This window comes from Haliotis rubra, unplaced genomic scaffold (genome assembly GCF_003918875.1).
Source record: "Haliotis rubra isolate DU_JTF1 unplaced genomic scaffold, ASM391887v1 Scf262, whole genome shotgun sequence".
Taxonomy (NCBI): domain Eukaryota; kingdom Metazoa; phylum Mollusca; class Gastropoda; order Lepetellida; family Haliotidae; genus Haliotis; species Haliotis rubra.
In genome coordinates this window covers 57,807-69,029 of record NW_025766692.1, presented here as the reverse complement: position 1 = coordinate 69,029, position 11,223 = coordinate 57,807, and the positions used below count along the sequence as shown (strand labels likewise).

At 41.6% G+C, this 11,223-nt stretch overlaps 1 protein-coding gene across 1 annotated transcript; it reads right to left on the bottom strand.

Moving 5' to 3' along the window:
• Positions 1-362: 362 nt before the first annotated feature.
• Positions 363-9,567, bottom strand: LOC124280199. The gene is given in 6 exon segments (XM_046716092.1): positions 363-1,089; positions 2,895-3,164; positions 3,166-3,446; positions 5,667-6,191; positions 8,849-8,895; positions 9,476-9,567. Coding segments are annotated over 5 exon segments (1,728 nt in total). The 5' UTR covers positions 8,856-8,895; positions 9,476-9,567; the 3' UTR covers positions 363-444.
• Positions 9,568-11,223: the final 1,656 nt, after the last annotated feature.

Here is an 11,223-nt window from a genome sequence, read left to right as displayed (position 1 = left end):
AAAAACAATGGAACAACTTCAAGTAGCGTCTGCTTACTCACACAACAGTGTGACAAAATCTGCACACACATATCACATTTCACTGAAAGTCTTGTTACCAGGCTATGGATCACAACTAGAATGTGTCATCATGGCCAAACCGCCTTTCAACTCCCGCAAAGATACTCTGAAACCCTCTGGCAATTGGATCTGTCACCTTCTTCCATGCATTCTTCATGGCTCGAAAGAATTTCTTGAAAGCGCCGCTGTCTGCGTTTTCCATCTGCTGTCTCATCTCTTGCCGCTGATGTTGCTGTGCCCTCTTGAAGTCCTCGAAGGCCTCTTCCTGCCGAGCAATGAACTTCGACCTCATCCTCTCCCTCTCTCTCTCATGCTCCATGTTGATCCTGTTGACATCTTCTCGGAGAATACTGGCCTCCTTGATAAGCCTGTCAGCCTCGTTCATCAGCTTCTCATCCTGATTCTCCTCACTTCTTGATGAACGCTGCGGGTCACGTCGCCCTCTTCCACAAATGATTTCTGTGTCTCTTTGACTTGGGGACCTGTCTTGACAGACTCCCTATGTTCACTAAGGGAAGAACTTGTCTGGTTGAAGCTTCCTGTCTGAGCTCCTGGACCGATACTGTTGGCTCCTGCAAGTGCAGACACACCATCAGCTCGTCGTTCAGCCATACCCTCACTTCTTTGCCTTTCAACTACAGGAGGTGCTTTTTCCTTGGTCTGTGATGTTCCCCCTTGCTGTACAGCAGGTCCCAGACCCAGCCAATTGTTCTCATCAGTCGGAGACAGACTTTGGTCAAAGACGTGAACCCATTCATCATCATCCTCCCTGATGCCAAGTTCCGACAGTTTTCCCTTCATCATTTCCAGTTTCCTTGCTTTCTCTTCCTCCTTCTGGCGGAGCTCTTCCTCTGCTTCTTGTCTCAGTCTCTCCATTTCCTTCATCATCTTCTCCCGACTGATCTTGATCTGCTTCTCTTCATGTTCGGCAAAGATCTTCTCGGCTTCTTCGTACATCTCGTTGGTGTAATGGCCACCACCGTTAGCCTTGACCATGGAGTCCACTGATCGGAGCAGGTTCTGTACATCCTGAAGCGCAAAACACACATGTCAGTGAGTTGGTGGGTGTGTGGATGGGTGAGTTGGTGGGTGAGTTGATGTGTGTGTAGATGAGTGAGTGGATGGGTGTTGATGATTGAGTGGATGTGGTTGGTGAGTTGGTGGGTGATGTGTTGATGATTGAGTGGATGGGTGAGTTGGTGGTTGAGTGGATGGGTGTTGATGATTGAGTGGGTGAGTGGTGGATGGGTGTTGATGATTGAGAGGATGGGTGAGTTGGTGGGTGAGTGGATGGGTGTTGATGATTGAGTGGATGTGTGAGTTGGTGGGTGAGTGGTGAGGTGTGGTGAAATTGGTTTAACGTCGTGCTTGAGAATATTTCGCTCATATGACGACGTGCATGCGTGTGTATGTGTATGTGCGGCTGCTTGTACTAGCCCAGACTTAAGCTGGTTTTATAGTGCTAGCCCACTGAGATACCACGCCGCAGTGAAGCATGAATACCCCACTCAGACACATTATACTGACTCCGAGCCGACCAGTCCTTGTCGTACCCATTAATGCAGAGCGCCAGGCAGGGACCAACAAGTAAGGATTGGTGTTGATGATTGAGAGGATGGGTGAGGTGGTGGGTGAGTGGATGGGTGTTGATGATTGAGTGGATGGGTGAGTGAGTGGATGGGTGTTGATGATTGAGTAGATGGGTGAGTGGATGGGTTGAGTGGATGGGTGAGTTGGTGGGTGAGTGGATGGGTGTTGATGGGTGATGATGATTGAGTATATGGGTGAGTTGGTGGGTGAGTGGATTGGTGTTGATGATTGAGTGGATGGGTGAGTGGATGGGTGTTGATGATTGAGTGGATGGGTGAGTTGGTGCGTGATTGTATGGGTCAGTGGACGGGTGGGTGTTGATGATTGAGTGTGATGATTGGTGAGTGAGTGTATGGGTGAGTGGACGGGTGGGTGTTGATGATTGAGTGGATGGGTGAGTTGGTGGGTGAGTGGATGCGTAGGTTGATGGGTGAGTTGGTGGGTGAGGGGATGGGTGAGTGGATGGATGAGTAGATGGGTGTTGATGATTGAGTAGATGGAGGAGTTGGTGGGTGAGTTAATGGGTGTTTGGGGTATGTACGCATGTGTGAGTGAGTGAGTGTGTGAGTGTACATCCTCATGGAAGTTTGTGAGTGAGGTACATACTTTGTCTACTGGATTACTGTCCAAAGTGGCATTATTGATCACTAATTTTTTCACCCACTTAGTCAGTCATCCAGTACCCAAAGGTATGCAAATCTCAGCTGTTTACTACTTGTATGAAACCTACAAGGATGGGAGTGGTGCTGACAAACATGGTCACAACAATTGGACCCTCATGTATACATGTGGAAATGTGAATCCTTCAGTGAAATGATTTACCTGACAGATATCATTAGTGCAATCAACATATCATTTACAATTGTTACTTGTAAGAGAAAACTAAGATCAAATGGTCAGACCCACTACTTTAGTTGGTGCTACAAAACTGAGCACAAATTTCAAATAGATTTCATACCAGTGAACTAGGCGAAATGGTCTAAGGCTAAATATAGACCCATTGTATTCTGGTGTCTATGTATCTTTAGTCCTTTTGATATTTTAGCTGAATCACATATTATTGAGGAGGTTGAAATTGCATTTTCACATTTTATTTGCAAATGTGTAACCATGGTAACAAAAACGTAAAATTTGGTTGGCATCTACATCACTAAAATACTGAATGGACAGGTCCTAAAGAGGCAGAACAATAATTCATTCACTCACTCATAGTGAGAGTTGCATTGCAGTCAGTATTAACGTACCTTTTCTATTTCTTGCTCTGAACCCCTGTTGTCAATACCCAGGTATCTGTGATGGCAATTCTCCAACAGCTTCTTCAGATTCTCTGGAACATTGCTGACATACTCATCCAAACTGACCCCATCATGCTTCAGGTCGTCCATCCTTGTGAACAGCACGGTCAGATAATTCAGCATCTCCTTCCCGAAGATGTTGATGAAGTGGTTCACTGTATCATTCTCCTCCTGGGTGAATCTGTCCAGTCGAATGACCATGACAAAGGCGTGAGGTCCCTGGCGAGGTCATACCGATACACTTGACCACCTCCTGCGTGATGGCCTCGTTGGACATGCCAGTATCGAACAGTCCTGGAGTATCGATGACCTGAAGCTCCCGACCAAAGCGACTTCCCCAGCCCAACTGACACTTTTTGGTAATGGAGCTGCCGCTGGCACTGGACTTAAAGGTCTTGCTGGACAGGATGTTGTTGCCGGTGGTGCTCTTGCCAACTCCGGTCTTCCCCAACAACACAATCCTCATCTCGTTGTCCAGGAAGGACCATTCGTCTTTCTCTGCTGCAAGACATGGAGAGAATACTGTGTCAGTTGAGAAAAAGAAACTGAGCAATCTCATGATACAATCTCATGATACAATCTCATATATCATGAAAGTCTTGTCACATGGAAAGGCTGGGTTAGGCTGAGTAAGTGTGTGAGTTTAGTTTTACGCCACACTCAGCAATATTCCAGCTATATGGGAGCAGTCTGTAAATAATCGAATCTGGACCAGACAATCCAGTGATGAACAACATGACCATCGATCTACATGAGTCAACCATGTCAGCAAGCCTGACCACCCGATCCCCAAAGTTGCCTCTAAGGACCAGCATGGGTTACTGAAGACCAATTCTAACCCTGATCTTCACGGTGCTTGGTTAGAGTTGCTTGCCATCAACCTATGCTGGTGTTATGGATTGGGTGTATAAAGTTGGTGACATATATGACTGTGTGTCATCGAACCTCAAAAGCTTGGATTGATGCTCACAACATCAACCACTGGATCACCGACTCCAGATTCCACAGTACAGACTAACGTCAAATGGCTGTAATACTGGAAAGATATACAAATTCCAGCTATTATAGAGCAGCCTGTAAATATTTGAAATCTGACCCAGATCCAGTGAATGATATTGATCCACGTCATTAGAGTCTGATGACATCCAATCAACAAAGACCATCTCCCTAATCCATTAAAAGTTCTTGCAACCAGCACTGGTTATTGAGGACCTATTCTATCCCAGGATCTCCATGGGTCCCCAAGTAGTACACTCTTTGAGGTTTTGATGCCATGGAACTCTGGTCTAAATATCCACAACATGGACAGGTCACTAGTATACTTCATTAACAACTGCCTGGTTAGGCCTAATAAAAAAATGTTGTGGTTCTGATTACCTGACCGACCCTTTGAATTCTGGTGCTGACCCTAGTTTTATAAGAGGTATGAATAAAATAAGCTTTCAGATACCATTGTGTTTTCCCGGCACCAAAGGACATGATGGCCGTGAGCTTGATTGAATAAACAATTACACATTGATAAATGTGTTATTAGTTTGTACTTTACTTCTAAAAATAAGATTTTAAAAAAAAGAATTGCTAAGTACCTACCCTAAATTTTAAAGAGGTGTAATCAGAACCACAACATTTGTTTTATTTGGCCTTAAGTTCAGAAACTAGATGCACAGCTTCAGTGCTTCTCTTGCTCATGCTGAGAAGAAGCATTCACTTTGATCAGAAAATTCAAATGGGGCAACCACCTACTGGGAGAAGAAAATTGAGAGAAAAGTATGAGATTTCAATGACATTTAAAAAAACACTGATTCAGTAAAGGTTACAACAACCCTCTCATGGCAGGAAAATTTGGATTAAATTTTTAAATTTTTTTTAAAATTGGGATATTATTAAAAGTTCCTATTTTAACATTAAAATTTCAGATTGCATTCAATACAAGTAAGTATTAAAATATCTTCCTGCCTATGGGAAGGGCATGAAAAAATGACACAATATTTTGTTTTCAAATATAAATGTTATACACTTGGAAATTATTTATATTGTTCATGGTCTGGACTTGACACATTCTCTTCCCACAGAGGTTACTTATCATATCTTCCTACAAACCTCTGTTCTAATATGGCCATATTTCAAGGTTATCGTAAAATCCCCTAGCAGCAAAAAATCGCAACACAAATTATCTCCCTTCTTTCTATCCAATCAGAACACGTGTTACATCGACTTAGATCAAACTGGACTAATGCAAGTAAATATGGGGCCACAAATATCCCTCCTCTGCCGGGGACATATGTTAATGTGACACACAAGACATTTGATGGCTAGCTTGTCCGTTGTCAACGAGGGCGATGGAGACGCCATTGATCCGCCATTACACGACTGAGTTCTGTCTAGAAGAAACGTTTGCGCATCTCGCAGGGGAAGAGGTTCTAGTTTTCCCGAAGCATACGGAAATTACCGAGGCCTTGCGATTGATCACATTTGAAACAACGTCGCTGATTGCACAACTAAATCTGATTGCAACCAATCATGAATCCTGAACACTCGCACCATGAAAGGGCTGTATTAGAACAGAGGTTCGTAGGAAGATATGACAAGTAACCTCTGTGGGAAGAGAATGGACTTGATAGTGATGGCCAGGGTCATGGAAAAATGTATTTTGGGGAAATGGTACAAAAACTTCAGTCCCAATAAATTTTCATCACTTGATTCCACTGATAACATACTTACATTTTTCCGGCGAAGGGAGGCACATGGCAGCTTCAATCTCTTCTGGTTCTGACATGGGGGACTCGATGCTTCCATTTGTGTCAGCACTGTGTACCACCATTGGCGCCAACGGTTCTGGGAGTTCTGGAACTGGGGCACCTGCCCCTTCTTGGCTTCCATTGGTCAGCTGATCAGCAGGATTACTGGAACCCGACACATTGGTTTCCATGGAGTCGATCGACTGTCTGTCTGCGTGCTGCTGAGTTTGCCCGGGTGTGCAGATAACGGCATTTCCAGAATTGGTGGAATTGTTTCCATTGGTGGAAACACCTTCCATTGGCCTGGCTGTGTCACCGGCTGGTGATTGTCCTGGACCTTCTGTCACAGCAGAGTCAGGACGTCTTTCAGTTCTGTCAAGGGGCATGTTTTCATCTTGCTGTCTGCAGTCAAGGTGACGGAGCTCGGCGGCCTCCTTGGGGGCTTCGCACATCTCGCAGTTGGACATGAGCTCATGGTTGACGAACGTACACCGCCCACAGGTCCACTCTGGATGAGCCAAAGAATAGATGGATTAAGGCCCTGACATTCATTGTGAATGGAAATACAGTGAAGCCTCGTTAATCCGGACGGTTGCGTTTCTCAGCAAATTTGTCCGGATTGCGAATAGTCTGGACTACTGAATCAAGACCCAAGTTCAAGCAAGCGTTGCTTCCCTTACTATTACAAAAACGACACGAATCTGGATAAAACAAATAAGCATTTAATGTAAAGCTTATAAAACAATGAATAGCAAGCACAACAATAATCTATAGTCATAGCAAAAAGTCTTTCATTGTTGTTAGTGTTCGTTTAACCTTCCTCATTGAATTCATCACATGAATAATTTTACCGAGTGACATCCGCATGTTGATCCGACAAAGTACAAAGTGTGACAAGAACCCTCCACACTCACACACGCACACACACACATTTTCTCTTTCACACATGCTCGTGCACACACATACACACACTCACTCATTGATGTTAGCAACTCAGCACATGACAAATCAAACACACAAAGATCTAGGTGATAACAACTCAGGTTCCTGAGATTGTGAAAGGGTTGTTCAGCACCAATCCCTATTAAGTAATGATATCACTACAAGTGCCCTGACTCTGTATTAAAGCTTAGTTGTGTATCTCAAGGCCAGGTTGTGCTCATTTGTGGCTTGTGCTGTTACAGAAATCAGGGAACTCTACAGCAACAACAAAACAGACTTACTGATCTAAGTGATCTATCAAAAATTTTCTAATCCTAGCCAGTATTTTATATATAGATGCAAGGTTTCTGACTCTGAGTTACGTTTTATGCATTTTAAGATTTGTTGACTGGTTTGTTGTTTAATGCCACACTCAGCAATATTCCAGATATATGGCGGCGGTCTGTAAACAATCCTGTGATCAACAGCATGAGCATCGATCTACGATCTACGGAATTGGGATGCGATGACGCGATGAGCCTGACCATTCGATCCCGTTAGTCGCCTCTTACGACAAGCATGGGTTACTGAAGATCAAATCTAACCCAGGGCATTTTAAAAGGAAGCTTAATATAAGATATATTATTGAAAAGTCTATCCATTTCAGCAATAATTCCATGAATAAGTTTTATACCAAGTGGATGATATAACACTCTCTATTTGATGAGAGCTAACTTCGCTATGTGGGTTTCAAATATATATATTTATTAACAGTTTATCTGTTTATGCCTTCAGTGCTTTAATATCTTGTCATAATATATGTGTGAATGTGTGTGTAAAAGGTGTATTGGTTTTTGTCTTATGGCAGAAACTCTGAATTTCCTGTTACAAAAACAATTTATTTAGGAGTAACTCTCTGCAGCTTGTTCATGTTTTCAGCTTTTATGATATCTGTCACCAAACGTATTCAATTTAAATGCTCAGTTCCTGACTCTGTGGAACCATGGCTCAAGAGTCTTACCCTGTAACCATGGTAACAGGAAAGGCATAAATAATAATGTCAATAACAAAAGAAATTATAATTTTCAGACGGGCCCATGTGTTTTGGGGCAGTGGGGTAGCCTAGTGGTTAAAGTATTAGATCGTCACACCGAAGATCTGGGTTTGATTCCCTACATAGGTACAATGTGTCAAGCCCATTTCTGGTGTCCCTTGCAGTGATATTGCTGGAATATTGCTTGAAGCGGGACAAAACCAAACTCACTCACTTCATTTATGTTGGCATAAGCTTAGGAAAATATGAGTAATGCACATGTTTAATGTTTACTGAAGACAAAGACACTGTTTGAAAGTAGCCCTTGTATGACAATAATCATATAGTTACAGGTATACCTTAATATTATCATGACAGTGATTGCATTTGACCTAAAAGAAATGAATATATTTTCACCTGTGATGAAAGACACTCAGAACGATGTCACGGTGTGCCCTAAACATACTTTGCGTGTGGAACTGGAATGATATTTTTTGCCCATCATTAAACCCGATAAAAGTGATTTCATTAAAGTTAATAATAAGTATGATAAGTATTTTAAGTCTGATAAGTTTGTGATCTTCACTAATACTGGTAACAGCTCTTTCCATTTCCGAAATACAAAATATTTTCAATGAATTGTACTGTTATTCACAAGATAATCAGTTTTCCATGTGTTTGTCACGTCGATTCAGGAATTGTAAAAATATAAAATTAAAACAGTGCCATCTACACACAAGGAACTTAACCATGCCATTGTCACTACGATACAAGCAATTTGAACCCTGCTTCCGGTAAATTACTAGGTACAACCGCAGTGTATGAAATAAGCCAAAAAGACAGCTAGACATTAGGGCTGGTAACTTAGGAATGTAACCAGCCCGGCCCGGCCCGGCCCAGCCCAAAATGGATTTAACCACACCAGACACCAAGATGTATGGAACATCTAAATTTTTTACCAGACCATCGTGCTGGCTTGTTGTAAATTCAGTCTGTCCGTTAGAAATCATGCTCATCTCAGGCGGTTGGACAGGCCTTATTTCATACACTGACAACAGCCATGTTTTTCATACATATATTTTTTACTCTCTGATCGTGATTTTATTATTTAGCTGCCACGGTGATGCATATAGCTCGAATTATGGTTTAATGTCATGTTAACCAACAAACACAAAGAATTATGATATCAAAGAATGACAGTGATCACTTACCAGACATTATGGAAATCTTTGTCTTTTCAGCAGTTGTCACGTCCTTTCTGGGAAAGTAAAACGAAAGTGACTATAGGCTAACTGAATTGATATTTTTTTCTAAACTGTTTCTGTGGACTGTATTTCAAAGTGGCTGATATAAATATGTATAATTACGACATGTCTATAGAAACTATAGCACAGATTGCGTCAGAATGTATGACTCGACAAGTCAGTGGTCAAGTAAAGACACTTCAACCAAAATGAATCAGGATACAGTAAGCTCCGAAATCTACTACACGTATAAATATTAAAATAGAATATTACGACATGCCGTGTTACGAAAGACATGCAGTTGTGACATGATCCTTAAACTTAAACACAATAGACTCTAGTTAGGATTAACACCATGTTGATACAATAGTCCCTTCGTACTCGTGAACAGAAGTAAGACATTACAATAACACTTCCGGACCCTACTAAGATGGCTGCGCTCTCAGTAGATAACTGTAAACATAAACACAACGGAAGGGCGAACTTGACAGCGGCTTGAATGTTACTTCTGTTGTTATAACGGCTCGAAGCGGGATTTACATATAGGGATTTAGTCGATGTCAGGATAATGATAAAAAAAAACGTCTTACTCACTTGGGTGGTGTCCCTGTTTACGTGTTATTGTTGAACTGTGGAGGTGCTGACACCATATCACATGCGCAGTGAGTAATATTGACGAAACTGGGGAATCCCCTTGCAAAATATCACGTGACCCGATTAGTTAAGTAGGATGGTTCGCGGCTTTCAATGCGCATTCTCAATTTATGTTATGATGAGACGGGGCCAAGCCTTCGTCTACATCGTCTTAAAGAAAATAATTTACTGATACAAGTTCAATTTTGTTTGTCTTACTGTACATTGGCCCAGAAATCTCAAATGAAAAATCAGTCTATCTGTGTTAATGTTATATGATATTTAGTTGAGGGCCTATGGATTTATTTGTGGGTGTTTTGACTATGGGTTGTCTTCGTTTCGACTTCACTTTTTGAGCTTATTCTGACATAAGGTCATTTTGACCTGCTACCAAATATTTCCCCGTTTGATTAAAATACGTTTTTAAAAACATATCTGCTTATAGCTGTAATTATTCAGGCAAAGTTTTATAGGGCATGCCAGCTGCTGACGATTAACTGCGCACCCCAAATTTCTTTCCCGATAATAAAGTATTAGTGTTATCTTATCCATTCTATTCAACATGGAAGTTTAGGGGAGCCTACAGAGCAGAACAGGTTAGCGGGGATTGGTTGGGAGAACATACAAAATCCTGGGTCGTTGATTGTTTCGTGAATTTAATTATTTCTGTGTGCCAAGCGCAGCGCTAAAATGGGGCGGTGTGGTAGACTAGTGGTTAAAGCACCGGGTTTGATTCCCCGCATGGATACAATGAGTGAAGCCCATTTCTGGTGTCCCCCGCCTTGATATTGCCGGTATATTGCTAAAAGAGGCGAAGAACTAAACTCACTCACTCACACAGCGCTAAATTTACGATCGTATGGCTGTCAGACATTGTTTGCGAAAACATTTACTCGATTATTCTAACACGACATTTTGTAAAAATTTCTTTCCGGACACAATTATTGATTGCCAATGTTTTAGGCCGATTCGCATAAGATATGATATCTCAACGTGAACGGGTACGAAAACAATCGCTTTTGGCAATATTCCAGCAATATCACAGCGAAGGACACTAGAAATGGACTTCACACATTTTACCCATGAAGAGAATCGAACCATGGGTCTGTGACGAGCGAGCGACATAACCACTAGGCTACCCCATCGCCCCTCTCCAAATAAGAAAAACGTTATTAAAAATTCTTTTCATTGTATAACCTTTTTTAATGGAATTTAGTTCACTTGTTAAAATTCTTTAATTATTTATGATTGAGATCGAGTTGCTTCCTTCGGAAACAACGCTTTAATGAATAAAGATGAAGAAATATTATTTGCTGACTTTTTTTTCTTTTTTCTTTATGGGTGTGTAAGGGTATAAGAGTATATAGAGAATCTCACTCCGGTGTCTACTGATATTAATTATATCAACATGAGTTGATAAAGTTACAAATATCCGAGGCTTGCCGAGGATATTTTACCTTTATCAACGAGTGTTGATCTAATTGATATCAGTAGACACGAGGGTGAGATTCTATTTATCATCAAAAATCATTCTTCATTAGTTTTCAATGAAAAATGTACATCTCTCAACACTGTACTACCATTAGACTTGCAGTGCAGCGATGTCATAGCATTGTGACGTCATCAAGTTAATGACATCATAGCATTGTCAGGGCATTGTACAAAATCTACTGTCAAAACGATATCTCCTAGGAGATATCATATGATCT